General features: G+C 41.0%; 1 protein-coding gene across 1 annotated transcript; it reads right to left on the reverse strand.

Moving 5' to 3' along the window:
* Nucleotides 1–12689: 12689 nt before the first annotated feature.
* On the reverse strand, nucleotides 12690–16070 carry LOC122070682 (pectinesterase 3). The gene is made up of 2 exons (XM_042634886.1): nucleotides 14766–16070; nucleotides 12690–13617 (listed from the first exon to the last, which is right to left on the reverse strand). Exons 1-2 carry the CDS (start codon nucleotides 15859–15861, stop codon nucleotides 12935–12937), a joined length of 1779 nt encoding a protein of 592 aa, XP_042490820.1. The 5' UTR covers nucleotides 15862–16070; the 3' UTR covers nucleotides 12690–12934.
* Between the last annotated feature and the right edge of the window lie 10073 nt (nucleotides 16071–26143).

Raw genomic sequence — 26143 nt, forward strand, 5'->3', positions numbered from 1 at the left:
TTTTACTTATAATTACATTTCAATTAAGTAATTGTTTTTGTCAAAGTCTTATACCTATTGTCTGGTTTCTGTTTACTTACATTCAATAGGAATAAAAAATTTATATAAAATTAAGGGAGGAAGCTAATGCATGATGGGCGTACAATTAAGGTAAGCCTAGTATACCTATCAGATATTATTTGGATCCAATTCAATTACCTTCCTTATAAAAATGCCTATATTTGATTTGATAAATATCCCATTCTCTATTCTATAATACAAAATTATAAATAGGATTTCATATATGTGCAATATGTTTAATCTACATACATTGAAAGTTTATATTTAGATAATATATAATTTTCAAGAGATTATGTACATATGTTTAGTGTAAGGCATAGTTAGAAAACTTGAGTTGCCCTCCTCAAAGCCTAGTGACTCTGGCTTGGTCAAGGCAAGTCGTTTTTTTTTTCTTCCTTATTAATTTTAATGATATAAAAACAAAGAAGAGAGAGAGAGAGAGAGAGAGAGAGAGAGAGAGAGAGAGTTGGGCTTGTTAGCTCTAATATCTTCGAGAACCTCATAGTAAAAATTTCCTACCTAGGGATTTCACATCTCCAAAACTTGGCAGAAAAGCCATCATCAAAGGAATTGTTTCTAGGCCAGAGCTTGAAAATCTAGAAGTCGATGTGGCAGCTAAATCAGCACTAGATATTCCTCATCGTAAACTATTCACTTAAGCTAGGGTTTAACTCGCTAACCCTGAATGATCCAATTGAAGTATTAGTTGATGGCCACCCTGTTACATGCCTAGATAAGCTGGCGTGGTCCTTGTGCATGCATGGCTTACATTGTTGGTAGGTTTACATGTAAGAGGTCGCACACATGGCTGAATGGTTAATTCTAGGTTATATTATGTAAATTGTGATTAGTGCATGTCGTGGTCAATTGTCTGCAGTTTATTTAGTAGGAATTGGGAAGTGTGTAATTAGTTATTAGTAGCTAGGTTAGTTGAAGGGAGAAATTGTTGCAGAAATGGTAAGAGTGAGAAGTGGGTAGTTGGGATAACCAATTGAATGATGAAATAGATTTGTATTTATTGATGAATGATGAAGTAGAAATAAGTCTTTGAAATATCTAAGTTATCTGTTAAGAGATGAAGTAGGCTTCCTCATAAGCTAAGACACTAGGCTGCATTTGTAAAGCCATATATCTTATTTATCACTTCTATCTATCTATCTAACCTTTTTATTTTTAATTTGAGGGAAAAAGAATATTAATAAAGAATGAAGAGAATCCAAAATGCTCAGTCAGGCAGACTCAAACAAACTCAATATCCAACTCCACCTTCAACATAGCCATCAACAGAGAGGAAATTAAGACCAAAGCAAAACCAGAATTCAAGAGAACTTGAACCTTGGTTTCCCAATAGCATCCCACTCTATATCATCCACTGAAAATCTAGGAGGAGTCACCCATTCAGAGGAGATACAAGTTGCAGCAGCATGCTTGGCTAACCCATCAACTACAAAGTTAAATCTCTCGAAAGCAATGTTGAATACTCTATCAAATAAATTCTAAGAATTCCAAGAAACTAAGCCATAGTTGATTGTACTTTCATAGAATTGAATGCTTCTCAACACACTAAACCACAACTTTAGGATCACATTCTATGTGAATCTATCTTAAGTTCAAGAACTTGGAAACACGAAGAGCTTCAAAGAAGGCAATAAACTGCTATTTATCGATTCTATCGTCAACTGTATTTTTTCTCTTCTCTATCCCTTCATATATATCACTCTTCTCTTCTTACTCACCTTATCATCCACGTGTCTACCATCTATTTGATGCGTGCATGGGAGAGGGAAGAGATGAGATGAGAAAGAGAGAAAATACGGTAGGGGATAAAAGAGATAAAATAGGAAAAATGGAAAAAAATAGATTTATGCGCTAAGCTTGGTGTCTTTGACTTAATAGAGGAAGCCACAGCCTTTTTCTTCGAGAAGAAATTATAAAAATTCTTTGTTATTTCAAGTCTATCATACTTCCATTCCTTATTCAATAAATAGAGTGATTATAAATACCTACATATATCTGGTTAACTATGTTGCATCATTTGCTCAGATAACACCCATTAACTACACGATAGAATGCCCTACATATACTTAATCAATTAAATGTTACATTCTTGCTCTTTCTAGAAGGTGAAGCACATGTCAATGAAGAGAACAACCTATACAAGCTTCCAAATAGAAAAAAATTGTTCAAATAAATAGAGTGATTACAAGTAGTATCATATGCTAGTTAACCGCATTCATCACTACTAAGGCAATTGCATACAATTCTCCATTCAAATACACTAACTACTAAGTAACTACACCCATTCACTATTCAGTAGAACGCCCTACATATACATAAACAACTACATGCATGCACAAACATACATGTAACAATTCATAATCCTTAAAATTTGTCCTTATTCTCAAAGACAATTAAAAGCTAGTGTGTTCATGGCATCATGAAGAAAAAACTCATCAATTGAATATGGCATTAGTGCTCTTTGCAGAAGGAGAAGCACATATCGACAAAAGAACTCTTTAGAGAACAACCCAAACGAGCTTTCTCTGCCATCAGACCCACTTCGTCCGACTCTGATACCACTTTATGCATGCATGGAAGAGGGAGGAGATAAGATGAGAAATAGAGAGAAAATAAGGTAAAGGAAAAATGATATATAGGAAAAATGGATAAAATAGTTTTATTGATGAAGCTTGTCATTTTTTGTTTAATAAAGAAAGCCATGACCTCCTTCAAAAAGAAATTATAGGAATCCTTTTGTCATTTAAAGTTTATCATTCTTCCAATCCTTATCAAATAAATAGAATGATTATAAGTAGTTAAATGTAACTAGTTAACTAAATACATCACTACTAAATAAACCAGTCATTAAACTCCCCATTTAACTACACTAGCTACTAAGTGTTACTGCTAAGAATCTGTATGAGGTTGAGCACCGATCCTGCACAAGCACAGAAGGCAGAGGCCCGGAGGTGGCTCCAGGATTAGTCCTCCGGCGCCCAAGTTAGAGACTCGTAGAATAGTATTTTCATAGGAGTAATGGTGTTAGCGTATTGACTTACCCATTCTATCTTTTAGGGTTCCTTCTTATAGGATTACCTCTTTTCGAGTTCTACTGGGATACGTCTTCCTATCTTTGTGGAAAATATTCCCTATTCGGGTATCTCCTCCTCCTCACATAGTTAGTCCTTGCACGTCTCTATTAGTTAAGGGGGATTCAAGTCTCCTCCTTCTGATCTCCAGAGTCATGGTCGTAGTGGGTATCTCTCGGTTGGGCGCCATGTGTCCCTCCCTTGGGTGCCATGTGTTCTTGCTTCACTAGGTGACTAATTTGAGCGTACCAGAAGCCCCCAAATGTTGGCCACATATCCATTCGTGCACCTCTCGGAGAGCATATTCGGCATTGACAAGGTCCAAGCACTTTAGGTATGGTGTGGTGAATTCTATCTTGTACAGCGTCTCGTCCTTCAATAGGAACCGTGCTGACCTCATTTGTACCTTCCTCACATCGTCCCGATCCTCGGGGAGCTCTCCGTCCTTCAAGTACTTAACTATGGGATCCATCCAGCTAGGGCCATTCTCACTAACGGGTAACACCTCTTGGGCACTTTCAGTGCTTGGTTGAGGTAATACCTCGAAATATATCGAAAGTTCGAGGTCCATGAAGTCAGAGGTGGCCAACTGCAATAATGCATCTGCACTGGCATTCTCCACCTGGCACCTACCTTACCTCGAACTCCTTAAAGGCTGACATTTTCTCTCGCACCGTCTTCAGGTATTCGACCATCCTTTATTCCTTTGTTTCATAGTCTCCATTCATTTGTCGCACCACAAGCTGTGAGTCACTGTGCACCATCAACTCTTGTACCATAAATGCCCGTGCCAAATTAATTCTACTATAAGTGCTTCGTATTCAGCTTCATTATTGGAGGCACTGAAGTCTAATCGCAGGGCATATTCGATCTTGAATCCTTCGGGGATGATTAGTATGATCCCCATGCCGCTTCCCATTCTGTTGGATACACCATCCACATACAATGTCCAAGTCTTTTCTACCTGAGCCTCGACAAGCTCGTGGGGTTCATCTGGGAGTGTTGTCTCGGTTATGAAGTCTGCTAGGGCCTATGCTTTTATCATAGTTCTCGATTTGTATTGGATGTCAAATTCTCCCAACTCTATGGCCCAGTTTACCAATCGGTCGGATATATCTGGCTTTTACAGTATCTTCTTCAGGGGTTGGTCTGTGAGCACACATACCATGTGTGATTGAAAATAAGGCCTCAGCTTTCTTGTCGCTATCACAAGGGCATATGCCACATTCTCCATCTTTCTGTATCTTATTTCTGCATCCAAAAGGGTTCGGCTAACATAGTATATTGGCTGCTGTTGTCTTCCTTCTTCCTTTATCAGTACCGCAATCACTACCACTGCCGATGCAGCTAGGTATAACTGTAAAGTATCCCTAGTGTTTGGCTTCTTCAGTAGTGGGGGTGTCGCTAAGTACTCCTTCAGCTATTCGAAGGACTTCTCACATTTCTCCGTCCACTCGAACTTTTTGGATCCCTTGAAGGTTTTGAAGAAAGGAAGGCACTTGTCAACTGACCGAGACATGAACCGTCCTAGGGCAGTGACTCTGCCTGATAGCTCCTAGACTTGCTTCATATTATGCGGTGACCTCATATCTCGGATGGCCTATATTTTCATCAGGTTGGCATCGAACCCCCTTTCCGAGACGATGAAGCCAAGGGACTTCCTCGATGCTACTCCGAATGTGCACTTTGTTGGGTTCAGCTTCATGCCGTACTGCCTCAATACTTGGAATGCCTGCTCTAAGTCTCAGATATGGTGTTCTGCCTTCAGGCTTTTCATAAGCATGTCATCCACGTACACCTCCATGGTCTTGTCGATCATCTCCTTGAAGATCTTGTTCACTAACCTTTGGTAAGTGGCTCCTGCGTTTATTAGCCCGAAGGGCATCACTTCATTACAATTCAGCCCCCCTTTGGTTACAAAGGATGTCTTCGGGACATCGGCCTCACACATCTTGATCTTATTATACCCTGAGTATGCATCCATGAAGCTTAGTGCCTCATGTCCTGAAGTGGCATCGATAAGCAGGTCTATCTTCGATAGGGGGTAGCTATCCTTTGGGTAGGCCTTGTTTAAATTTGTGAAGTCGATGCAAATCCTTCACTTTCCGTTTGCTTTTGGGACCATCACCACATTGGATATCCATTCGAGGTATCAGATTTCATGGATGAATTTGGCCTTTAGCAACTTCTCTGCCTCTTCATCTATCTTCTACTGCCTCTAGGGGGCGAAAGTCCTCTTCTTCTACTGTACGAGTTTCTTAGTCGAGTTGACACTTAGATGATGCTCTATTACTTCTTGGGCTATTCTAGACATGTTCGAGGTTGACCAAGAGAAGATGTCAGAATTATCTCGGAGGAATGAGATGACTTTTTCTCATTGTTGTCTTAGCATTAAGGCCCCAACTTGGAATTAGTGAGTATTATCCCCTTCTTCAACGTCAACTTGTATCAGCTCCTCAGCTAGTTCTCCCCTCTGATAATTGGTGTCATCGTGCAGATCTTCTATTGGGAGCGCCTCGCCTACCTTTTCTTTTCCCCACAAGGTGGTGGCGTAGCACTTCTGGGAAGCCTGTTGATCACCTCGACATTCGCCGACCCCGTTCTTGATTGGGAACTTCATCCTGAGATGTGGTGTAGAGACGACGGCCTTTAGCAGATTTAAACCGACTCTTCCTAGTATGGCGTTGTACGCCGAAGTGATGTCTTCTAGCAAGAAGTTGATCATGACTGTTACTTGACGATCTCTGATGCCAGCCCTTACTGACAACTCGACCACCCCTCTACTTTGATTGGGACACCCAAGAACCATTGCAATGGGTGTTCAACCTTCTTTAACTTTTCTCTGTCTAGGCCCATCTTCTGGAATGCTTCGAGGAACAGGATATTAGCTGAGCTGCCATTATCCACTAAGATCCTTTTTACTTTATAATCGGCTAGGGTCATGGTGATTACCAAGGCATTGTCATACGGCGTCTACACCCCTTCCAGATCATCATCCGAGAAGGAGATAATCATCCTTGTCTTTGCCTTCTTGTTTGACCATTCGGCCATATGTATGCTTCTCGCATAGGCCTTTGCTTTCCTGGTCGAGATGGAACTTTCTCCAGTGGCCATGCCTCCACTGATAGTTGCTATAACCCTGGTTGGGCTTTTATGATCATTATGGGGGTGATGGTCAGCTTCCTCGGGTGTCTGGTCCCTTTGTAGTTCCTGATTGCCTCTACGGGTTGGCCCCCTTCTTTCACGACGACCTCTGCAGTCCCTTTGGCAGTTGTCCCCATGGTCATTGACGTCTTGGGCATCTTCCTTTTCACGGTCTACAAATTGGCCCAGATATCCTTTTTGGATCATTTCTTCTATTTTTCCCTTCAGGTGCCAACAATCTTTGTTGTCGTGGCCGTGGTCCTTGTGGAAGTGGCAATATTTGCCAATGTTGCGCCTCTCGGGATGTCGTCCCATCTTCCTCGGCCACTTCATGGCTCTGGCATTCGAGGAGTATTTTATCTGCATTAGCACTTTCGTCCATCTCCAGTTTAGGGGTGCATACCTTTCAAACTTCTTCGACGGACTAGGTGCCTGATCACATTCGGACTTTCATCTCTTGCCTTCGAAAGGCTTATCATCACCTCTTGAGGTCATTTTCCTCCCTGCCTTCCCTTCGGGTTCTTTGTCAGCCTGAAGGGTTTTTTTCATATGAATGTACTTATTGCACCGAGCCCTCAACTCAGCTAGGTTCCTCGGTGTATGCTTCACCAAAGACTTTTTTAGCTCTTTATCTTTGATGCCTCCCAATGGGCCCGTGAACTCTTCCTTCGGTTCTAAACCTCTGATCGTGATCTTCTCCTGCTAGAAACGCCTCATCTAATTTTGCAGTGACTTCCCTTTATATTGTTTGACGTTGGTCAGGTTCAATGTGGTCTTTTAAAAGGGTTGGCTGCTGGAGAATCCCTTCACGAAGAAGTAGCTCAGATCACTGAAGCTGTGAATTGATTTCGTCGGTAGTCGGTTGTACCATAACCTTATCGCTCCTTTAAATGTCAAAGGCAAGGCACGACATATGATATTTTCTGAAACCTGGTGGAATTGCATCGCAACTTTGAAGCCCTCTAGGTGATCAACGGGGTTTCCAGACCCATCATATGTGTTATACTTAGGCAGGAGAAACCCAACTGGGAACAAATCCCTCATGACCTGATCAGCTAAGGTAGTGTCATTAGTGAGGTCCGGCTCACGAGTGTCTATCTGGTTCTTTGCTACCTTCTGAATTTCGTCCTTCAAGTCAAGGATCATCTGCTTCAACCCTAGGTCTTCATGTCTCTGACCGTCTCCTTGACGTGGTTCTCCATGCCTAGCCCCTGCAGCACGTCGTGCCCTTTCTTGGGGTGCGGGGTTTCCCCTAGCAGCATGGTTTCACTGATTTTGCCGGACCTCACCAACCTCGAACTACTTTGCTCCCCATCTCGAGCTTTCTTTGGTTGGATATGGGAGCCTCTTGCGGCTCCATGGGTCTTCTGAGTGAGGACCTTAGAGACCTCCTTCATTGTTTAGGTCATTCGATTGTACTTCTCCTAAAGGGTGTCGAACTGCTCCTTAGTCACATATTCCTATGCCAGTAATCCCTACGCACCGAATGTTCAACTGAGCGCTGGTCCCTCGCGGAACCTTCCCGGTTATTGTTTCCTCATTCTTCACCGATGTCCGTTGAGGGGGAGAGAGATTCTGAAGGCTCTCCCTCATTCATATTTACGCTCGGCGCTGCTCTTGTTTTTTTACGATTATAGGTTTTTTCCACCATTACTTTGTCGTTCCCACGGACGACGCCAATCTATTACTGCGAAGAATCTGTATGAGGCTGAGCGTCGATCCTGCACAAGCATAGAAGGTAGAGGCCCGGAGGTGGCTCTAGGTTTAGTCCTCCGACGCCCAAGTTAGAGACTTGCAGAACAGTGTTTTCACAGGAGTAATGGTGTGAGCGTATTGACTTACCCGTTCTATCTTTTAGGGTTCCTTCTTATAGGATTACCTCTTTCGGAGTCCTACTGGGATACGTCTTCCTATCTTCGTGGGGAATATTCCCTATTCGGGTATCTCCTCCTCACATAGTTAGAGTCCTTGCATGCCTCTATCAGTTGAGGGGGATTTAAGTCTCCTCCTTCTTCTGATCTTCGGAGTCATGGCTGTAGTGGGTATCTCTCAGTTGGGCGCCATGTGTCCCTCCCTTGGGTGCCACGTGTTCTTGCTTCACTGGGTGACTAATTTGAGCGTATCACTAAGTAACTATTCTTATTAACTACACGATAGAATGCCGCATACACTTAAACAACCGCATGCATGCAACATACCCTGTGAAGATTCCCAAAGGGATGATGTTCTTAAAACTTGGGGTTGAGACAGGCCAACATCTCGATGAGTGCAGAGGTCGCTCTGCAACAATCAACTAGATTTATTTTCAGCTCCCTCATCTCCTCATGCATTGCCCTCTTGCTTCTTTGATGGTACTTTTGGCGTGTGAGACATTGGAACACTCAAGCATGTTGTCAAAGGCACAAGCGCTCACCGAAATCTTTGGCATTTGCTGTCAATGAGCCACCAGTATTCCCAATGGATGATTGAACCGCTGCATATTGGTTGTCCTTGTTGGCAACTTAGCCATGTGTTAGTGATGATGTGACACTGTATGGTCACTCTGATGACATGATAGTTTTTAGTTAGTGGTTGCATGAGTGCAATGGATGGTGCAGTGGTGTCTGATGAGTTTCCAAGCAAGTTCTGGCAATTTTTGCTAATTTATGATTTGGGGTATTTTGATCATTCAAGATGAATTTGGTGGGACTCAACATGAGTATGGCGGGTTTAAAATGCTTGGTTATGTTTATAATTTCGCCTGTCTTTGGTTTCTGATTACTCATGTAAAAACATAAGTCTCTTGTGACTCGGGAAAACTGGAACTTGAGTCAGTAATTTTTATACAGACTAGACGTATTTGACTCTAACTCGCTTTGGTTTAAAATGCTTGGTTATGTTTATAATTTCTCCTATCTCTGGATTTATCTGAATTAAAGGGTTGACAATCTCTTGAAAGTTAAGACGACCATCGGGTTGGGATCGGGTGGGTTAGGCAGGCTGTATGAATACCGAAGCCCAACTTAAGGTCTTGGAAAGCAAGTCTAGCCCTGGCCCACCCCCTAGTCCACGCCCTAGCCAATGCCTAAGCCCAATACTAAGCCCAAGCCCAAGCCCAAGCCGAACCCAAAAATAGATGCCTATTTTTAAACCATGCATGGCAACAAAAATCTGGGTGGGATTGGAGTCAAGTGGATTTTAATGAACCCAATGGATATAAACTATAACGATAAAATCAAAAATATATTATGCGATTCGATATGCATGCAATAAAGGAAAATGGAGAACATTCACCGGGGCAGGTGATGGACTTTGTTAAATTCACCAATTGCCATGCGTAAAGGAATGGTGGACGTGGGTAGGTCTATGTTTTAGATAAAATTGTATCCATTAAGCTGGTAAAGTTTCAGCCCAATATGAGTATATAATGTGAGTGAAATAATTGTTCATATTTATGAAAAATTACAAGAATATTATAAACCTGAGAAAAGAATCATGCTTGTCTATGTGTCTCTATACCTAGATATAGGTGCACACGGAAAGATTGCGCTATCTCCCACCATGATGTCTTCGCATGATTTCGTATTGGCCTGTGTGTTGGCATAGTGGTTGCGCAAGCGGACAAGGTTCTCTTGCCCAAAACTTCTAATATATAAGGGTGTCAATATGTTCGATTTAAGTTCAGTGCAAAATACACCATGTAGAAACCAAAACCAAAATAGAGCCTATTTCAAATTAGAATAGAACAAACTCTTTTCATTTTTTGTTTTTATTCGGTTAACTATTCGATTTTTTATTTGGTTTGGGCTCTATTTAGGTATTTGGGCTAACTTTTTACATCTTTAACAAAAAAAAAAAAAAAAAAAACTGATTTGTTAGGGCCACAATCAACTAAACTTATTTCATACATTAAGAAGGAATAAAAAATTCATGGAAAAAGGCTGGGCACATGTACAATTGGCATACCACAAACTAGCGTCCACCATGTCTATCTCTCTCTTTTCCCCACTTTGAAATGATCCCCTGCCCTCCCCCCTATACAATGTCCCATCCCACGCCCCCATTGATTCTGCCAACTAGTTTATCACAGGCGGGTAGTGTGCCTATCCCTCTCCCTAGAATTTATCATCCGTATTGAGTAAAATATTTAAAAAGAATATGATTTATTTGATAAGAATAAGTAATTTGGTTGGACTCAACAATCCCAATCATGAAAGCAAAACTGAACCAAACCAAACTAAAAACAAGATTCCACATTTTTAAACCAAAATTGAACCAATTGTTTCGATTTGACTTTAACGATGGTTTCGGTTCCAAAATGACATACTTACTAATATGTATGTAACGATGGAGGTTAGTTTCTAACCCCCCCCCCCCCCCACCCCCACACCCCCAAAAAAAAAAATAATAATTTAAAAAAAAATGGAGGTTACTTGTAGGTTTCTAACTTTCTATAACTTTAGAAAAATTTTCAACCCCATATGGTGTTGCTCATTTTCTATTGAAATTTGACCAATGAAATTGCTGAATAATCCTTTATAACATGTCGATCAATTGCTCCAAGGGGTAAGTTGTAAAGTTCACCTCCGGAGATAGTTGCACTGGTTAACGACATTAGGCTTCAAATGTGATTTGTTTCTTTCATTTTATTTTATTCTATTTTAAGGTTTTGAATAGTGTTGCAGATGCCCCGTTAAGGAAAGCCCTGTCTATCATGTGTTTGACAGTTGACCATATTCTATTTCTTAATTTATCAGGCTTTGTGAGTATGAGGCTAATGGTATTACACATGCTTTCCACTATCACCAAATATGTTCTTCATAAATAAAAAAAAAAAAAAAAAAACCAAGTACCTCTAACGACTTTTATCAACCCCAATAATAATCCAAATATAAAGCCTAAAACATATTCTAAAATAATAAATACAAATTAAGTAATTGCTTATTGGCATGAAAGGGATCTGTGATGATAACTTAGCGGCCAAGTGTTCCCATACCCATGGTCAAGGGACAAACTAGTTGAGAGGGAACCAGGAACAACAGGGGCCATACAATACTGGGGTGGGGAGAGGGAGGAATAATGATCATAGATGGGTGGTTGAACCCTACTCTATAGGTTAAGGAAAACTTTCGCTATAACTATAACTTAGTATAAATTTGTAGGGAAAGAGATGTCCGGTTGTGTGGCCCCTGCACCAACGTGAGGGCCAATGAGATTGTGTGTAGGGGCATCAACACATTAGATTTTTTTCATAAAAAAAAAAAATACTCATAATTTTTTTTTCTTAGAGGGTTTCTGCATGCCTCAGTGTTTGGATGCAATAATCATACAACCATGCAGTTTTCTTTTTCCAAATTTGTAATACAAGAAACGAAAAAACTTCTTTGGGGAATGTGGCGCTTGTGATTAGATGTTTCTTTGTACATTCTCATTGACCCTTGCGTAGACACAAGAACCATCTTCTTCGTGCTGATCTAGTGATCGTGCTGAATTAACAAAACTATTATCCTGAGCCCAGCCCAATTTGCAGTTCTATTTTTATAAGTCAACCCAACTCAAAATTGCATACTACTATATAATTTTGGGGAAGTGAGTGGCCAACACCAGTGTTTCCTGTGTCTATCTCTCTCCTCCTCAAAACAAAAGGTAACGATGTCTTTTACATGAGGAAGAAAGACATAGACAAATGAAAGTTAAGACATAGGCCATGCTCTTGGAGAGAGTTCTTTTTTCATAATTTTATAAGGCAATTCAGGCAGTCCCTGTAAATTGGTGCTGGTCTCCTATTTAACCTATGACATTGTCATCCCTAGTTCACAAAACACCAAATGTGATCACATTGTTTATCCAAAGCTTGCCCTAGTAATTGGCACTTCTCCAATTATCCCAAAGAAAGTGCTTTTGGGACAAGTCCCCTGATGGCATCTAAATCATTGGACTATTAGTATGTTTCGTGCTTTTCAAGAAGGTTGTGATCTTTTTGAGCATCCATTCTGTCCTGAGGATCCTTTCCTCGATAAGTTTCTTAATTGTATGGCTCCTATTGGACTCTTATGCACCCCCAAAAAAAAAAAAAATATATATATATATATAAATAAATAAATAAAACGAAGGAGAAGAAAGGAAAAACGATCAATCCTAACAGAATGGTAATAAATAAATCAAACGTGGAATAGTTAGAACTGGATCAAGCGTAGTTTTGTACGGATAATCGATCAACTTAATATAAATGTGTTTATGCTTAGCCTATAACTTCCGATTAATTAAACTATGCAGTTATGATATGAGCTTTAAATTTGTGGGACTGGTTGGTTCCTACCAAAAATGACCATGATCAATCGATTGACACTGCTAGGTTGGGCTGTATAGATAGATAGATGAGAAGTTTTATGTCAACAGCCATGAATGAAGGATACATTTGCACAAACATATATAGTTGATCATTTGGATGGAATTATTTTCTGAAACCTAAGGCTGCCTGCTTAATAATTTTACTATGTTTGAACTCACATATTTAAGGTATCCAGATAGTTTAGGGAAAAATCCCAAATCTATTCGATGTAATCACATGGAATGAATCTATCCTTTGATTTGTCGTTGAAAAAGAAGTTTAGATTCTTGGGTCTATCTGCCCGGATTAAGTTGGGGATCCGGAGTCTCTCTCATTGTAAGGAGGCATCATAAGTGACGGTGGTTTGGGGCAACCAGTCGGAGCCTTGAATGAAGTTATTAACGGTGAACTGAGAGGCCTGCTGGTCTGTGATGGTAGACTTGTAGCCCTCCCATGTGACCCGCTTGTCCACGGCCGAACCGGGCCCTGTGTTTTGGTTCTCGGCGTAGAAGATGGTGGAGGGAGGAAGTGTGTTAGGGATCCAAGGGGTCCAGCCGGTAGAGTCGACGACGGCAGCGATTTCGGATTGCATGATGACGGTGGTGGAGTAATTCTTCCAGGGGCGACCCAAGTAGGTGGAGGCCGTGACGTTGTCGAGGGGTAAGATATTGCAGCGCTGGATGGAAATTCCGGTGTTCTGGTTTTGGTCAGTCTTGCCTTGTGCCGTGATGGTGTTGAACTGGTTCGCCATGGGTTGCCTGGGTAGGATGTTGCACTTCTGAAACACGACGGCGGCGTTGCCGAAGATGAAGTCGATGGTCCCCGTGATGTCGCAGTCCCTGTAGAACTGACGGTTGGAGTGGGCGTAAAGGGTGTCCTGGAATCCGTCGAAGGAACACCTGTAGAACACCGACAAGTCCGACCCCGACCGTAGGGCCACCGCCTGGTGGTTTTGCGCTCCGGCCGTGTTGCGAATTCCGATGTCTTTTGCGATGAATCCTTTTCCAACCACAACTGCGTTGAGCCGTTAAGAGTAGAACTGAGTGAGCACGTGTTGTAAGTAAAAGTATCACAAATAGTAATCAAAGTTCTTCAATAAAAATAAAAATAAAAATAATAAAGTAATCAAATCTAATCAAGGCTATTTTTGGATATAATGTCACTCTTTAAATTATTATTTCCCTTATTTCTTTTAAAAATTATACTTTTCTTCTCTTTCGTGTGAAAAGACGTTTTTGATTTGGTTTCGAACCTTCTAGGGAAGTGGTGGTTCGGGCCCACATGACCCACATGTATTAGAATTTAGGAGGCAATGGGGAATAGCTATGATCACGCCGGGATTCCCTTTAATGACTTTGAGAATTTTGAATTGGGGGTGAACTCATCAGATGGATGATCTGCTGGTACTCTCTTGGTCGACTTTTAAAAGAAAATGCTGGCCCAGCCAGCTCACTTATATTCACATCTCTATTCACATGGTCTTCTTGTCCAAAAAAACAAAAAAAAATTCACATGGTCTGGTCTGGTGTGGGGAACTGGGAATCATCTTCTTCCCCTATAGAATGGGCAGTGTTCTTTATTTATTTAATTATTTTAATTACCAAAATTTGATAGTTAGCTACATATCACATGACATGGACATGGAGGTAGGTCCACCTGCATGTTACCCCTCTTTATGTGGTTTTTTTTTTTTTTTTTTTTTTTTTTTATCTGCTCTAGTCCTATACTCCCCCACCACCCACCTTTTTAATTAAATTCGCTTCAAGCCCGTGCCTGTGGCTCAATGAGGACAGATGCACCAATTAAGTCGGTTGGTCCACCATTTGACTAATCAATCTCATCACCAACATTTTTTTTGGGGGGGGGTGTGAAATCTCATCACCAACTTATAACTTATAGCTAATAGTTTCGTGAGCCCTTAAGCTAAGTGTAACAGTATTTTTTTTTTTTATTTAATAGGAGCTAATTGTAACATTACTATCATCTACAGGTGTAGAAACAATATTAGTAGATTTTTTTAATGAAGAACAGCAAGTATAATAACATCAACAGCAGCAACATTATTAGTAATTAATTATTTCATAAATGTTTGTCACATGGTAGGGACCAGGGATATATTAGTAATTATGTTTACCAAAAAAAAAAAAGAAATTAGGACTTACCGAAAGTTGCGGTGGCGAAAGTGGGGGTCCCACCGACAAAGCTGAGATTGCCGGAGACGATCGTCTTAGTCTTGCCATCACCGTACATCATGACGTTCCATTTCTTCTTGTCAAGGATCACATTCTCCTCGTACACCCCTTGCTTGACGTAGATCAGGAATCTCGATGCGCTCTTCTTGGGAATGGACGCCACTGCTTCCGTGATGGTTTTGAAGTTTCCCGTCCCGTCCTTGGCCACCGTTACATTGGGTTTGGTGGTGGTGTCCTCCTGCTGAAGCAGCTTACGGTCGGTGGGTCCGACCCACTCCGGGAATTCTATTCCGAATTCGAGAAGCTTCCGAAGCCGGCGGTGGATGGGTAGGTCGAAGTCCTGGAGGAGGTTTATGATCTTGGAAACGATGGCAAGGCTGTTACTGGTGAGCTCCGTGGAACTCTGCATCGCCTTCCTCACTTCCTCCAGTGATGTCGAGTTGGTCTCCTCCAAGCCGTCCAAGCACGTCTGCAAGTCCGTCAGCGAGGCGCTCAGCCAAGTCTTCATGTCGTCGATCTTGGACGCTGTCAGCAACTTCCCATTTCCATCTGACTGCATAGAGGAGATGGAAGTGTTGAGCTGATCTATGGCTTCTTGGTAGAGAGACTGGCAATCGAGTAGGGCCGCCTTGTCTCGGACGTTATTGGTCTTGGCTATGAGCTTGTTCGGTAGCGTCGACAGCTTCGAGAGCTCGTTCACCGCTGCTTCCATGGATAGTTTGAACAGCTCCTCTGGATCCGCTGCCTTGTTGCTGGTGGTGGCTGCCTTGGTCTCTAGGGAAGAGAGGGAGGAGAAGCAGGAATTGGGGTAGTGGGTGACGCTGCACACTGCTTTGATGGAATTGGCAAGGGTCGAGGAAGAAGAGGATGGGGAGGTGGCTTCATTCCCGTCATCGTTGTTGGTTTTGTGTATGGAGACACCAACGACGGCTGCGATGATGAGAGTGAGCAAGACGACGACCGAGACGGCAATGATGATAATCCGCTTGCGGGTCTTACGCCGGAACTCCTGATCCTCGATCGCGTCCACCTTACCGTAGCCCTTGAAGGATTTGATGGAATCCATCCTTCCTTTTGATGAGTTGTTCTACTATTGTCAGTCTTCTAACTTCTCTCTGGTTTTCTTTTTTCTGACCCGGACTGATCTAAGTATGTAATATTGTTCACAAACGCTTTCTTCTTTGGAGTGTAGATAACAGATTCAGACACACAGAAATCGATGCATAATGTCCATTCATGGGTTCCTTAACTTATATAGGAATAGGGCACAAGGGGCTACGGGTTGAGATTTTGGAGTTATATTTTAAATTATTTTCTTATGGGAAAAAGAAGTAGACGCCGCGCTAAAGAGAAGTGGAGGGAAAAAAATCGTCTGCAATTCCGATCTCGTACAATTCCGTGAAATACCACCTTCAGGGGGTGACACGTGTATTGATATCAATGCAATGGTTCAGATCTAAGTTAAATGCTTCTTCACTGATTTAATGTTTTATTAGTTGTACCAGATCTGGACCATTGTATTGGTATCAATACACGTGTCACCCCCTGAAGGTGGTATTGCACGGAATTATACGAGATTGGAATTGCAGACGATTTCAACCATGAGGATAGGAGAAGACAAGGGTTCCAGTGGGAAATGGGTCGGGTAAGATGCTTCTTCCTTAAGATTAATAAAGTATTAATTAGTTAACCTTATATTTCCTTTCACATTAGACTTTAACAATCTAATAATTAATCAACTATCATTGATTTCCTTCTGCTATTAGCTACTAGCTCCTACTTTACCTTTAATTATGTAGTCTTAACATACACAATCTCATGCCATGTAACACAAACAAACAAACAAATAAACCTGTGTGTGTGTGTGTTTTGTTTCTAAGTTGTATAAGTTGTAAAAACCCTGAGGCCTGTGGGTATGTTTATTGTGGGGAGTGGACACGTTTTCTTCCTTAACTGATGGAGGCTTGTATTGCTGTGTAGTTTCCTTCTGATAAAAAATGGCCGTCACTTATGTGGTCCATTCTAACTTTCTAAGTAGTGTCAACAGCCTAGCAATTCGAGAGAATACCATCAAACCTTGTCCTTTCATACAGGATTCCTTGATATAATAGCTGTAATTAACCATGATTTCCAAAGCCTTCGCAGAAGAAGTGGGGAATGAAAGAAAGGATTACTATTAGTTAGCTTAGCTGGTAACACGGTTTTTGACATTTGGATAGAGAGATGCACATAGATTTTTAGCAAAACAAATTTACCATTAAACCCTCATTTCTATTTCCCATCATTTAATGGCTAAAGGGTTCTTGGGACTTATAGGTCTAGAAAATATATCTTTCGTACGTTTTTCTTTTATCTAGAGAATGTTCAAATTTGTCACGTGTTATAACTTAATCTTGAATTCAACTATGGGATAAAGGGCCCTGTGCATTGATAAAGGGCACATGAAATTACTGTTCCATCCCCATTGAAATAGAAAATCTCAAGCATATTAATGCTATTGGGTGCATTTTCATCTCTTGTCTCTTGCTGTTCAATTATATACCTTGTCATCTACGTTTATGCACCTTTTTGTCATGATTGGATCAAGTTTAATATTGATGGGTGTTTGTTGGAAAATCCAAGAAAGGCGGTTGCGGGTGGAATTTTTTTATTTTCAACTTCTATATGTTGTTCGGGTTGAAACTCCACATGCGAGTAGTGAAACTTGGTGTCTTTACATGTCCACAAACTTTTAACCTCATCCAACATACCATACCAAATTTATAAGAATGCAAACCATGGTTGGAAAATTAAATTTTTTTACTTGACCCGCCCTTTTCAAAGCCTATTGAGTTGTGTGAGTCGAATATAGTAAGTACTAGACTTTTCATTTTTAATTTTTTCCATAGCTTCCCCTTCTTCTCCTTCTCCAAGTGAGGAGAGATGAAGGCTATAATTCCTTCACATGTGAAATAATGATAAATAAAATATGGCTAATATTGAAGATATACACAAACAAAAATTATAAGGTTTTGTTTAGTTGGAGATCAAATTTATGGTCTAAAAAAATATGACTGATGCGGCAAAAATTGACTGGATGATCTTCCCTGCAGTTCCTGGTGCTCTAGCCGACCTGCACAGAAAAAAGGACAGGGGAAAGCCGGGCTGACCCGACAAGGGACTCTATGATGCCTAAGTCAGATCTTTCCACTGTAGATGCTCAAGAGAGCTTTTTCAGTAAAAGAAGTGAACGATCTCATGATGGAGGCTTACCGTGATATTTATAGACTGCTGATGGAGGGAGAATGAGAGACTTTTGTGTAGAGTCCTGTTTAGGCATAGAGTCCTTGAGAGGAGTGGCTCTGTGATTCTGGGAATATTCTGGGTCCTAAAGTATTCCAGGGGAATATTCACCTATTATCTCGGAGATGCCAACCGTGTGAGGGATAGATGTCTCTGGTGACGTGTAGTGGATAGAGTCCTATTCTTGTGAATAAGGATCACGTCCCTTGAATGTAGGAGTGGAGGAGAGCACATTTCTGGGAACCTCGTTGTTGATGCCGGGCCGAGGTGGCAGTACGACCAGATGTGGGGCCGAGGTGGAAGCACGGCCTGATAGGGGGCCAAATAGAAAGCACGGCCAGATGGAGGGCTAAGGTAGCAGCACGGCTAAATGAGGGCCAAGGTAGCTGCAGTGACTGAAGGAGGGCCAAGGTAGCTGTAGTGACTGAAGGAGGGCCGAGGCAGAAGCACAACCCAATGAGGGCCGAGGCGGAAGCACGACCCAATGAGGGCCGAGGCGGAAGCACGACCCAATGAGGGCCGAGGCGGAAGCACCGCCCAATGAGGGCCGAGGCGGAAGCATAGCCCAATGAGGGCCGAGGTGGCAGCACGGCCTGAAGGAGGGTCGAGGTTGCTGCACGGCCAGATGGAGGGCCGAGGTGGCAGCTCGGCCAAATAAGGTACCAGTAGCATTGGCCAGGACGCTCCTTGCCCATGCCGTGGTAGGGGAGAAATACCCTCATCACCAGCCCCCCGCTCTAGCTGTTCGACTCATACAGATAGAGCATTAAGTTCCGTTGACTTTTTCGATCTTGCACCGTCCGCTCAGTGCTCGATGCACCACGTGTCTCGAAGTCGTTATTTCACCTTGGGCTAGAGAAGAGACCGCTCCTGTTTGCCGTTGATTCCAATAAGATCCAGTCGTTCATTCTCCACCGCCTTCTCCTATGAATAGGGTGCATTTTTTTCCAGAAGTCTTGTCGTTCGATCTCATGATAAAGTCAACTCAGCTCTATCCCATCTTCAGCGCGGACTTTCACAGAACTTCAGAGCAGCCCGGTGTCATGAACAACGCTCCTTCTCGCTCGTCCTTACCAGTTCATCTTGCAACAAGTAAGTACGATAATAGTTGTGATTCGTTGATCCTCTACTCAGCCCTCCACGTACCCTAGTACTAGCCCCGGAGATCCCAATATGGCGTTCGTGAGTGATTCGAACTCACCCAATCAGACTCCCTTAACAACCGTGAGGCCTTGGGAAGATCACCCTGAGTGCCCCATTCCCAATCCTTCATCCTCTAGTGATGACACTTCTAGCAGTCAGGGCTCTGACGACAGCTCCAGTTCTGACGGCAGCTTAGGCTCGGGTAGCAGCTCGGGCTCTAAGTCTGTGGAGGTGGTCTCGCCTTAGACTATCCCGACCAGGGTTGGAGCTGGCTCGGTTGCCTCAGCTCAGCCCCCCAGTGCCGCAGCTACAGGCACTTCGGATGCAGGCCCCTCGGGTGCCGAAGTCCCTGGGGCTAGCTAGGCAGATTCCGAGGGGGAAGGCTCTGTCTCCTCCTCTGGATAGAAGAAAACTGCGATGAATACCCCAAGCATCCTGACGCCCATGTTACTGGACCTGATCCGGAACCGATACGGCATCCCAGATTATGTGGTGATGCGTGTCCCAGACGAGAATGAATGAGTGGACGCCTCTGGGGACGAGGTTGCCCTCTACGATGTAGCCTTCCAGAGCGGCCTGAGGATTCCTGTGCCCGAGCTAGTCAGCTTGGTCCTGGAGCACTGGTGCCTCGCTCCCAGCCTGCTAACTTCGAACTCATGGCGGACTGTTCTTGGCTTTGAGGTGTTTGTCTCGAAGCTGGGTCAGACTACGATGCTGGACCTATTCAGGAAGATGTTCTTGGTGAAGAGGCACACCTCAGGGTGGTACTACTTCACCAAGAGGGAGAGGGACGGTCCTTACAGCAACCTGAAGATGTTCCTCAACATGCCTTCCTCGGTGAAGAAGTTGAAGGAGAGGTACTTCTACGTGGCGATGGAGGGGAACCCCTTCAAGAGCAGCCGGGTCAAGCCCACCCTCTCTGTGCTGTACCGAGCACCCAAGCTCTCCCCAGCTGACCTCCAAACATATCAAAAATTCTGATTATTTCTCAAACCTAGCCGAGTCCTCATAACTCCTGATCAAGTTTCATGTTTTTTTCACTCAACTTGGGTGACACATTCGAGTAAAAAACTGGTGTTCCAACAAGAGTTGCAAACCAAAAATTCTCTTGCACTTATACTATATCAAGAAATCCACTTCTTATGTATTATTTTTATTTTTCTAAAGTAAAATCAAAATAGATATTTTTGAATAGCACTAATTAAACAATGAAAATTCTTATTCATCCAATGAATACAGTCAACTTTCACAAAAAGAAAGAAAAGTACAATTGACCGGTCAATCAACAATTTTCTCAACACAACAAAGGGTGGCTAAGGAGAATAAGGATGTACACATCTGGCTGGGGTGGGGGTGGGGGTGGGGGTGGGGGCGGAGAGTTGATCAAGCGACCTCTGCCTGGACTTAATTCAGCATATTGCATTGGGGATCATGTGGCCTTAGGCATCAAGATGTTCACCTATCCCTAACTTTAGCTCAATGCTGGATGGGCTTTGGGCTATGGACTCCCAAACATTAGCCTAGTCGGATCAGGCCATCAGGGTAACCCAACTCATCCTTAGCTTGAAAGCCCATATGGAAGTGTTCATACACACGGGAAAAATGTCTAGGCTAGCACTCTCTCATTCTTGATTCATTCTCCTCATCCCCGGCCTCTACCTCTATTGATGAATCCTATCGAATTTCCTGATTGATGCGCTCCCTTACCCGGCCAGCTCAAGGACATGAGCCTTGTATATATTATGGGGGAGATCATGAAAAAAATATTTAAACCTTTCAGGGAATGAAACATATTATCAGTGAATTTGCCCTTATTAAGACTTCAGTTAAATAGGGCTGGGCCAGACCTGGCCCAACTCAAAGCCACAACCATAACCCAGCTTCGCCCAACTAACTTTTGGTCGAGATTTCTCAGGTCAGCCCAACCCATTCGTTGAAAAATCCTTGCCCAAGTCCTGCTCGACTTGGGGTTGAGCTTTCTCAGGTCAAGCCCGACCCATTAGTTGAAAATCTTAGCCCAAGTCTAGAAACAATTTGAGCAAGCTTCGTGTTTTCAGGCCCAAGTTGCAATCCAAGCCAAAATCAACTACATGCCCATTTACTTTTCAGGCCCAAGTTTCTCTCTCTCTCTCTCTCTCTCTCTCTCTCTCTCTCTCTCTCCTCTCTCTCTCTCTCCTCTCTCTCTCTCTCTCTCTCTCTCTCTCTCTCTCTCTCACACACACACACACACACACATACACACAAACACTTTGGGCCTGTTTGATAACGTTTCTGCAGTTTCTGTTTCAAGAAACGGTAGAAACATAAATTTCCATTTCTAGAAACAGAAACGGGATTGAAGGTGTTTGATAAGTCATGTTTTTGGAAGTCGATAGTAACCAACGAAAGAATGGCCACGAGTGGTTTCTAGAAAGGCGAAACAAGGAGAACTTGTTTCGCTTGGGTTGTTTCTTGAACCATAAATAGGTAGAAATTTCAATTTCTATTTTTGAAAACAAGTGAAACGAAACAGTTTTATCAAACACATTTTGTTCCGTTTCTGCCGTTTCTGGACACAAAAACGGCAGAAACGCGTTTCTTGAAACGTTATCAAACGGGCCCTTTGGGTTCCTCCATTTACCCTTGAATTGTGTTGACTAAGTTAAATTCTCTTTCTACCCAGAAAAAAATTTGTTTATTTAATTTTTTTTTTTCACATTAGGGATGTAAATCTGTTATTTGGAATTCGATGTTATATTTCAATTAATTAGCCGAATTTTGTCTTCAAATCCAATTATAATCACTTAATTTTAAATATAATTATTAATAAATATGAGAGAAAGGACTATGTATATTTTTTTTGCCAACGAGGAACCCTTGAATCTGCCTAGATTTACGGTTTAGGCCCAAGGTAAAACCCTGTTACATGAAGCATCCTCCACCATGTGTAATGCTTCATTCGTGGGGACTAGAGCCTGGGAGGCTGGGACCCCTTGACTGAAGCATATTGTCCTTACCATTCGAGCAATCCTAAGGGTGACAAATGTTAGACTGTTTAGGGTTTCACCATAGATCCTAATAGGTTCTCATACATAAAGTAGAACATGAAGTTGAATCAAAATATAGAGGATTGAATTGTACCCTGCACCTAATATGTTGAAGAGGATCGATGCAGTTTTTCACAGTTTCCTTCTCTTGGCTATGGATCTTCTACAACTCCTCAGAACTCATTGAGTTCTCTCACTCTAATGGTAAAGTAGGGAGGAGTGAATGTTGATTGTAGGGATATAAAATCAGTATTTATAAAACTGTCATACACCCAAAACACTAAACCACAATGGCTTGGGCTAACATATCTCTAAACCTGAGAATGGATCAAACCGATTCATGCAACTTAACTTTCACCCATTTAATCAATCCAAACAATTATTTAAGCTCATAAATCCAACAACAAAAAGTAGTACATATATACTTACGCAAAAAAGTACAATAAGTATAATTTTTTAAAAAATAATTACAATCTTAAGTAGTAACTGAGGTAGAAATATTCATAACAGATGCACTAATATCTGAATTTGCATGAGATGGCCATACGAATACCAACGAGTATCTGAGCTTATAGTTAAAGTAATTAATCCAGATAAATGCTATTTAAACAAAATAGACATGATTGACTACTATTCATTTTCATTACAGTGACTTACGGTTCTACCGAAAGGAGGTTCTCAAGAGGGTATTGGATATATTTTTCAGGATAAATTTGATGCTCAAGTTGTAGCTGTTGCAGAGAATGTTTTGTTTCACTCGTCCGTGGTGGGTGAAGTTCTCTCAATACGTGCATGCCAAATCTATCATGGGATCATATCCTAGTTGAATCGGACAACTTATAGGTTATATCCTCAACTACCAATCCAGGTAAAGCCATAGTCCATCTCTCTGTTGCACCAATTATCCAAGATAGAATTTGTGTAGCAAGCACATTTCATTCAGGTTTTGCTCTCTTGTATTTTCATGACTAGCAAATGGAATTGCTGAGAGCTTGTGTAGGAAGGCCTTAACGATTTCATGCAAGATTGAGTGGCCACATTCTGTTTCTTGGCTTCATGAACTTCTTGTTCATGTTCTTCTCTTGAATGAATTCACTTTTAGGGACCGTTTGGTATCGTTTTTGTTCCAGAAACACCGTTTCGTGTCAAAAACGAAAATTTCAGTTTCTGTGTCAAAACGCAGTTTTTAAACGAAAAAATGGTGTTTCAAAATTTCAGATTTTTATTGGGAAATTTTTTTTTTTTTTTGTAAAATGGAACGAAACTGGGAAGACGGAACTCCAAAATGGAGTTTCGTCCAATCTCGTTTTTTCAGTTTTTTTTTTCATTTTTTGTTCCAAAAAAACAGAAACGGACCATAAGTGCACCAAACAGAAGATTCCGTTTTTTCGTTCCAATAAAACGAAAAAACTTCAGAAACGTTTTTTTAGAACAATACCAAACGGAGCCTTACTAAAAAACAGATACTTCCATTCTTCCATCACATCACCTTCATACAAAGGCTATGTTTGGTTGAAAGGTAACTTTAAAAGGGAGGGAAGTGATTAATAGAATAAATTTTTGTACTTGTTATGCCATGTGATTCCATGATTGTATAAGCTATTTAATTTTTTTTTTTTAACATATTTAGTAATGATACATTTTACGTGAAATTTTTATTTTAGATATTATAGCTAAGGGTTTCGGATGCAAAATGAGTGAAATTTAATAATCAAATACGGAATGATTTTGAGTTAGTGATATAATCACACTGACTAATGATTACATTTTTTTTTTTTTAAGTTTGAAAATTTTACTTTCCTACGCTTTCCTTTAATTGCCCACGCGACCAAATGAAACCAAAATTATACAAAGGGAAGAGAATTTCCTTTCTTCCTTTTTGTTGAATAAATAAATACATCAAAACCCAAAGAAAGAGAAAAGAAAAGATTACGAGGCAAGATCAATGCCATCAAGGGGTACTAGGCCCCAAACAAACAAAGAGAAACACAAAATGATCAAAACATTCACTCAGATTTTTCAATTGATTAAGTGAAGATAAGGAGCAAACCTAATATGGTGACTTCTCGCCCTACGCAAAGTAGAGATTCCAGTGTCGTCCCAATGGAGTTCCTCTTCTTTTTGCTTCAATTCAGGTTCATCCTCTAGATTTTCAATATATTGAATTACCTCCTCAGTATACCTTAGGTCTTCTTTGGTATCATTTTTCTTTTTTATTTTTATTCACAAAAAAAAATTTGGTTGTATTTAGTATCATTTATGGAGTTTGTTTCTATTTTAATAAAAATGATAAAACACAAAAACCAAAAAGATATCAAGAGTCATTTATGAGTTTTTGCCAAAATTGATTTTCAGTTATTTTTGCATTGAACTTTAATGAGAACGTGCTTAAAGTCCCAATATGAAGGGTTAAAGTAGTCATTTACTTTGTAATTAGAAATCCAAGCTCCTTGCCCCCTCTTCTTCAATCCAAAATGAAGAAAAAGAGTTATGAAGATGGGTCAAGAGAGTGAAGAAAACATCTTTTCACCCATTTCTTCCGATAACCATTTTACACATAGGGATATCAATCTATTTCTCACAAAAAAAAATCATTTTTGTCGAGTAGTTACCAAATCATTTTTATGTTTTGATAAAAAAAAAATTGGTTTTCATTAATTATTTTTGTCAAATAGGTAAAAATAAAAAAAGAAAAATGATACCAAAGAGGCCTTAACCCAAGATCTTCCTTTTCAGAGGCAATCTAGGGAGACTATGTGTCATTCCTAGATATGCACGAATGATTGATTCTCCTTCATCAGACTCTAAATTTGTCCCATGTAGAATGGGGTTATCATCCATATTTGCAATTCCATCGATCATTAATTGGTTAATCAAAGAAATCAATCACCAAGAGCTTAATGATGAAATCACAATACACTATAGATTCACCCATACCATGGAAAGGGAGCTGGTGGAAGGGAGAATTTTTCTTTTCAGTACAATGGAAAGAGAAAAATCAGGCCTATCTTGGATCGGATTTGGATAATAAATATACAATGTGGCAATTATAAGATGCTTATTCAATGGGAACAAATAGGTGTGCATGATTAATCCAGAGGTTGTTCCAACTTATTAATGAATTTGAGGAATTAGACGGAAATCGGTCGAAGATGAGCATGCACGATAGCGTTTAAAGCGATAACCTAGTTATTAGTGGTTGAGACTTTTTCCAACTCCTAGTTTTGTGATCATATGTTTGAAATAAAAAGAAAATACTCATCAACCTATTAATTACTATCAGAAGACGATGTAAATATTAAAAAGAAAATCCATTAAATCATTTTGTGGGGTATGGAAACCACTGGACCCCTACAGCATCTCCCTCTGTTTTGTTTTACCAATACTCTCAAGTGATCACTGCAAAGGAGCTTGAAATAGAGATTCGTTATCCATGTGTAGGAGTGTCAAATCTTAGTACGAACTGGCTAAATGGAATTGAATCCATCAAAATCAAATCAAAATGAAATCATGAGTTTATTGGATCATGTTTTGGGTTGAGGATTTGTGAGACTAAAATCAAATCGGACACTATCGAAACCGATAAGATATCAAATCGGTTTTATAAACCCAAATGAAACCGATATAACCTTATAAGAAATCAATAGTGATACGAAAAACTATTGAACTAAATCAAGACCAAAGTAAATCGATAAGAAACTAGAAATTGAACTGAAACTAAATAAAGATCAACCCGATAGTAAACTGATAAGAGAAACCAATATGAAACTAAATTGAACCAAAATTGAAGCACTTTTATTGGCTCACGTTTGGTTTCACTCACTCTCACACCAAAATCGATCCTTACCTAAGCTATATATAACCAAATTCTGTTCAAGATTACTTTCCCCCCACCCC

The sequence above is a fragment of the Macadamia integrifolia genome, chromosome 2, assembly GCF_013358625.1.
Source record: "Macadamia integrifolia cultivar HAES 741 chromosome 2, SCU_Mint_v3, whole genome shotgun sequence".
NCBI classification, from domain to species: domain Eukaryota; kingdom Viridiplantae; phylum Streptophyta; class Magnoliopsida; order Proteales; family Proteaceae; genus Macadamia; species Macadamia integrifolia.

What these genes read in the sequence shown, in the direction of transcription:
- LOC122070682 (XM_042634886.1), bottom strand. Translation starts at nt 15,861, where the DNA reads ATGGATTCCATCAAATCCTTCAAGGGCTACGGTAAGGTGGACGCGATC. An exon ending in TTTCGCCACCGCAACTTTCG is followed by an intron (nt 13,618 to 14,765) that starts GTAAGTCCTAAT and finishes GGCTCAACGCAG; the next exon opens with TTGTGGTTGGAAAAGGATTC.